This window comes from Dysidea avara, chromosome 13, assembly GCF_963678975.1.
Source record: "Dysidea avara chromosome 13, odDysAvar1.4, whole genome shotgun sequence".
NCBI classification, from domain to species: domain Eukaryota; kingdom Metazoa; phylum Porifera; class Demospongiae; order Dictyoceratida; family Dysideidae; genus Dysidea; species Dysidea avara.
The window spans coordinates 1805811-1811993 of record NC_089284.1 but is presented as its reverse complement, the minus strand read 5'-3'; the positions used below and the strand labels follow the sequence as shown (position 1 = coordinate 1811993).

Genomic DNA, 6183 nt, shown 5'->3' with positions numbered 1-6183 from the left:
TACGCCCTGTATTATCATTTAAATTTCTCATTGTATTGCATGTTGTGCTGTGTATATCTATGAACAAATACATTCTGATGTATAACTGACAATGTAAGTACAGTAGATCTACAGTTATTTTGTTCCACAAAAGTGTTCAAACAAGTGAAGTAGTTTGACTATATATTTACATACAGAATAAAATTAATAATGATGTCACTTGGTGTTTGTGACAATCATTTTGAATCAAAATGATTGGCATTTAGTGAAGGCAGCCACCTTGACTTTTGAGGTGGAGGTGCTTATAGTCATATAGCTGGATTATATTTTTTACTTCCAAAATAATTATGAAGAAAATAAAACCAATTTTTGAGGGTACTTCCTGGTTTGCTTGGGGCAATTTTCTTGGGTACCTGACTCACTTCAATTTTTGTTGACCACACCATCAATAAGTTGTCATATTCTATTCGTAGTCATAGAGTGAACTGGTAGGATTAGTTTCAGTGCCATACATGTGATCCATCTGTGTAGCTATAGGGTTGTTGCTTCAATTTTTGGGCGATCAGATTGTCAGCAAGTATTCGTGTAATCTATTAAATTTTATAGTTGTAGAGCAGACTAGTAGGATCAGTTTGACTAGTTTAGTGATTTACAATACCACACAGATGGTCAATCGTGAGTGGGGTTGCTTTTGTAACATAGGTTTTCTCCATACTGTACTGTACTTACTCAATTGCATTTGTCCAATGTACTGCATAACTGTACTGTATGTATAGTTCAGCACAGTTATGCAGCTAATTGATACTGTATGAAAAATACAGTATGTGGTGGCACTGTGATCCTCCCACAGTGTAAAATATTGATATATTGATTTTGGTAGACTGAGATGCACTTCAAGTGAGCAGGTGCTCACCATCAACCACTCTAAAGTGATTGACAAAGCTACAATAGTTATGTCAAACAGTTACTACAAGCAAATGCAATGTATACAATTAGTCTGGTCTGTTTCAATACTATCACTTGTGCGAACTGCAAGAATAGATGCAGTACCAATCAGATTGCAACATTTTTAAAATTGATGAGGTTTCTCTGTTGGCTATCAGTATCTGCTAGACAGTGTAGGCATGTTTTGAACATCAAGAAACAAACAGCACCCACTGGTTAACAACTACCAGATATAAGTGTTCCAAGTAAATATAAATCAAACCTTGATGTGAATTGCATACATAAGGCACAGTATGACTAATAAACATCAACTCTTGGTACATGTTGTGAACTTTGTCTAAACTTATAATCTTCAGTCACAGTGACAACAGCTTCATTTGGCTTATATGACTCCCCCCTCCCGAAAAAGGTTGCAAACAACCACTCAAAATTAAGGCCAGGCAAACTTGATTGTTTCTCATCCCCACCTGTGAAGGCTATCTATCATTCTATGGCACAGCAAGCCACTTGCACCTCAATACTAGTTCTTAAAAGGCTTTATTTAGTTAACCTTTATAGCAAGACAGCTTGATTTGGAGTCATTTTCTGCAATAATGACCTCCCACCTACATGGAAATCCAAACTTTTGTGGCTAAGAAACAAGCAATCAAGTTTGCCTGGCCTAATGTTAATTGATAGCTAAAACAAATCAGCACAAAAGAATAAAGTATTTTCAAGCATTTCTGCAATTGTGAAATGTTATAGAAAGCAGTCAAGTCTTCATATGATGCCAATCTACACAAACAGTGGAAATATATACAGTGCACTTTAAATAGAATAATACCTTATTTGCTACATCTAGTGCATCATAATCCGATGCCAACCTGACGTATGCCTTCTTCTGACCATCCGGCCTGCAACGAAACAACGTATTTATTGTATTCAAACAGTTTTGCTAACGCACCTAACCAATGTGTTAACCCGTGCCACGTCAATATCATACAGCCTCTTCACGGCAAGTTTTATCTTCGGCTTACTCGCTCTGATATCTGCTATGAACACAAGCGTGTTGTTGTCCTCTATTTTCTTCATGGCCGCTTCAGTAGTTAGAGGATGTTTAATAATCGCATACTGGTCCAGTTTGTTTTGCCTTGGTGCAGATCTTCTTGGGTATTTCGGATTTCTTTTCTTTTTAAGCGTTTTTGGCCGTCTGAATATTACCGAAGTGCGCACTTTTTTCTTCGTTGTTGTATGCGTCCCTTTTTGTACAGCTTTTTTGGCTTTAACTGCCGTGGCTTTCGCCTTGGTGCTCACCGCTATACACAACTTAGATCAGTTTCACATTTATGAACAACATAATAACTTACAAGTAGTTGTCTTCGACGTTTTATCTTTTGACGGCATGTCCTCGTGGCCACAATGAAAATTACGCAGGAGCAACACACGTGTTGACTAGCCGATAAATTTTTAACGGGCTACCCGGATATTATTATTCCGCCTACACAAAAACGTTTGTCACGCGAGACCAACGACTGTACATGTACGTGTAAAGTAGCTATGAAGCAGATACGGCAGAGACATTCACTTCCGTGGATTCGTTTCACTACATTGGCATGTTTCGCTGTCGCTTTGGATGCCATATCATGCGTATCACTTTGGATAGCTGGAGGAACTTCCAAATACCTTGAAAGGAGCGTGGAAGATTTCTCATTGATTACTTCAACATTTGACTTGGCTTGTTTGGCAGCTATTCGAGGAGTCATTCTAATTGCACTTTTTTTCTTACTGGAACGTGTTGTACTGAAGGAGGCATCAGCCATTGCTATCCGTGTTAATCGTGGCAAGGCAACTTACAGGGTCTTATTCCATGTATTAATAATGTTAACTGCGTTTGTTTGTCTGTGCTATGCAGCAGCTAAGGGAGGATTGGTGATTCACAGATGGACAAAAGCCAGGCATATGCATCCCACATACAAGACATTGTGCATAGTTGCAACTGTTTTTCCACTTTTGGAGCTGTTGATTGGCATAGGAAGCATTTACTTCATGAGGAAGCTGCATTCTTTGATGAGAGTTATTCTGATTGTCAATGAGATAGAAGATGGAAGAGTAACAGAAGAAAAAAAAGAGTCAACATTTCGTGCAGCCAACTTGAAAAGATTATTGCTAATGGCACAACCTGTAAGTGGTAACTGGAAACCTGTTTATCATACAGTATGGTAGTACAGCAGGGGTGGATCCAGACTCTTAAAAAGGGGGGTTCCCACTCTGGAATTGCAACTTCAGCCTAGCTGTAAGTTGAAGACTAAAAAAAAAAAAGGTCATCACCTGCTCACAATAGCTGCCCCTCACCATAGATTCAACTATATTTCCTTATTTATAACTAGATACATAGCTTGCTACACTGCTCCTCAAAAGACTACTATTAGAGTATCTTGAGTAAGAAAGGCTCTTTCAAAAGGGGGTTCTATGGATTCCTTTGAACCCCCCCCCCCAGATCCACCCCTGTACAGTGTATAGGGATGTCTGCATTTTCCTGTGAATTAGGCAATAAGATTTCAACCAGAAACCCAGCCTCACAATACCTTCAGGGCACTTTGGCATATTAGTTAGGATATAAAATGTGCCTTCAGAATTGTTCCAATAAGTTGCTGTCTTTTTTATCAGTAGAATTTCACATACTAGTATAGATACAGGTGTAGATGGCCTTGATTGTTTCATTATCTGCCTACATCAAAATGCTGCTATTTGGCAATTTTAGTATGATAATTGTATCAGTATCTGCCTAGTAAACTAGTGATTTGACTATCATGTGTGTCAATTTCCTTTTAGGAATATACCATTATGGCTGCAGGTATTGTGTTCTTGGTTATCTCCATTGCATCAACCTCAGCTGCACCATATCTCTTTGGGAAGGTGATAGACTATGCTATTCCAAAAACAAATTGGTGAGTTGTTTTGTCATTCTAAAGTGCACCCTTTTGTTTAAAGAGCATACAGAGTATGTACCATGAAGCCACATAATTTCAAAGGAAAATTTCAGGGACATACCTTATGACTGGTACATTTAAGTTAAACCATGGTACATTTAGTAGCGCCAGTTCTTCTATAAACTCAAGCTGGTTGTGGAAGTTGATTGTTGCTCATATGCTATAGCGTATTCACAAGTGGTTTGCTGCATTTTTGAATACGGACCACAACCACTTTTCGATTAATTAATACAAGATAACCACTCTACAGCAAAGCTTGTACTTCTAGAAATTCAGTAAATGTTGTGAATAATAGTATTTGAATGATCCAGCAGCTTTAAAATACATGTAAGATCACTTAATTGAACTTTTCTGTGATATCCATACAATTTACCTGTTCATGAAATCAAACATTGTGACAACATTAGTTGCTACTGACCCATAATCAAATTTTACAAGGTAGTCAGTCAGTAAATCCAGTGGTTGGTGTGCTACCTGCTGTGGGCTGTTATAGCCTGCAATTGCCATGGTACATATCAATTGTATGTATCACATGCCCTTGTGATATATACACCCAAGTCTGAGGGCACGGGTGTACAAGGCTAATCATGATGGCCCATGGTACAACTATTACATACCAATAAAGATAACTGTTCTTGTTTGTACTGTATTTAGCTCATCGGGCATACCTGTTAATTACACTGGACATTGTGTGAAGCGTGGCATGGGTAAGAGCACTAAATGCTTTATGTATTGTTTAATGTGTGTTTGTGTATAGTTTTGTGTTTATTGTTGACTCACATGTGTGACTAGGCCTTCAAAAACTGGGCTTGTGGACATACACCCTTCACAGTGTAGCTGTATATAACAGCGTAATAGAATACACTTTCTGCATTCAAATTTAATAGGAGTTGATAATTGCACAGCTATAGCCTAATTGCAGAAAAAGTTATGAGTTGAAAATTTTCTGTGCCTACCTGTCCGGTTTTTGGAGAACCATTCACATATTGATTTATGCATGCCTCTTTTGTCAAAATTTTAAGGGAGGATGAACCATGCCGTGCTATTGCTGGTTGGCCTCTTTGTTATTGGATCTATTACAACTCTGTTCAGATCATGGCTGTTCACATTGGCTGGAGAGCGATTTGTAGCTCGTCTAAGGAACATGGTAAGTTGAAAAGTACAGTAGGACTTCCATTATCCAAACACCTACTGTACATGCTGTGTACCAGTTCAATCTCAGATAAGTGAATTGGTTCAAATATATGAAGCCCATTCATTTATACATGTTCAAATACTCTAATAAAACATACACTACTCTAATAGAACATACACCTGTTGACAAAATACTCTAATAGAACAGCCACCACTACTGTTCAGATAATCAAGGGTTCAGATAATTGAAGTTCGGATCCTACTGTAACGAAACAGAATAATTGGGTTATGTAAGAAAATTCATTGCTGGCATGTGAATAATACAAGCAAACGGAACATGCTAGAAGTATCTATTAATAAACTCCTTGGTACCAGCTTGATGGTGATTAATATGCAGCAAATCCGAGTTCAATCGCTGCTACTGTTTGGGAGTTAGCTGGACCATGGACAGACAGACATACAGCATTTCAGCTTTACATAGTAGATATCACTATTAAACCAAATGCACACTTTGCAGAGTGTAACACTTGTAAAACCGAACTTTTGCAAGAAAGAAATTGAGCAGTATAACTTTTAACATGGCAAACATTATGTATCACACCAACGAATGCAAAATGTACAAAACAGAAAGTTGCCGAAGTACAGTAGATGAGTGTTGAATCAAAGGAACTGAACAAGAAACAACAATTATGGAGGATTGACCTGGAAATTTAATGTAAATAGCTAGTCCATGTGCACAAAAGTGTTGAATGGTCCATGTGCACAAAAAAATAATGGTGAGGTGATTAATTTAATTGCGTTAGGAGATTGACGGTTTTTTGAGAACCAGACTTCCAACTTGCCTCATAGCACCACAAGTTTGCCATCTTGACTTTATACATGTGCAAACCAAAAACCTAAATGCCCCCAAAATATCCTGAATAATTGTAGATAGATGTACAATTATTTAATAATATCTAATTCTCAACATCCTCCTTAATCTAGTTGTCCATTCTAACAGACGAGTTCTTTCCCTCTTTGCTGCTGCCTTCTGTGGACGATCCCTTCTGTGGACGATCCCTTCCCTGTACTTCTGGTTGTTATCTCTGTTGCATCTGACTGATCATCAGGTGCCTCCAGAGGATACAGTCTACTGATTGGCCTGGATGTATCACAA

The 6183-nt window shown here is 38.1% G+C and overlaps 2 protein-coding genes across 2 annotated transcripts in view; one reads left to right on the top strand and one right to left on the bottom strand.

Annotated features, from left to right (window-relative positions):
- Positions 1 to 1612: 1612 nt before the first annotated feature.
- LOC136242401 (large ribosomal subunit protein uL23-like) lies at positions 1613 to 2422 on the bottom strand. The gene is made up of 4 exons (XM_066033823.1): positions 2271 to 2422; positions 1868 to 2219; positions 1748 to 1817; positions 1613 to 1698 (listed from the first exon to the last, which is right to left on the bottom strand). The coding sequence occupies exons 1-4, from the start codon at positions 2305 to 2307 to the stop codon at positions 1684 to 1686; spliced, it is 474 nt and encodes a 157-aa protein (XP_065889895.1). The 5' UTR covers positions 2308 to 2422; the 3' UTR covers positions 1613 to 1683.
- LOC136242400 (uncharacterized) overlaps positions 2394 to 6183 on the top strand; it is an 89102-nt gene continuing 85312 nt past the window's right edge. Inside the window, exons 1-4 of the mRNA XM_066033822.1 lie at positions 2394 to 3084; positions 3736 to 3851; positions 4548 to 4600; positions 4916 to 5040. Of these exons, the coding sequence (XP_065889894.1) occupies positions 2461 to 3084; positions 3736 to 3851; positions 4548 to 4600; positions 4916 to 5040 (918 nt within the window). The 5' untranslated portion in view covers positions 2394 to 2460. The remainder of the gene's footprint in view (positions 3085 to 3735; positions 3852 to 4547; positions 4601 to 4915; positions 5041 to 6183) is intronic.

Coding starts and splice junctions, on each gene's coding strand:
- LOC136242401 (XM_066033823.1), bottom strand. CDS start 2,307: ATGCCGTCAAAAGATAAAACGTCGAAGACAACTACTT. Junction 2,220..2,270: donor AACGTCGAAGACAACTACTT/GTAAGTTATTAT, acceptor AGTTGTGTATAG/CGGTGAGCACCAAGGCGAAA. Junction 1,818..1,867: donor CGGGTTAACACATTGGTTAG/GTGCGTTAGCAA, acceptor GTTTCGTTGCAG/GCCGGATGGTCAGAAGAAGG.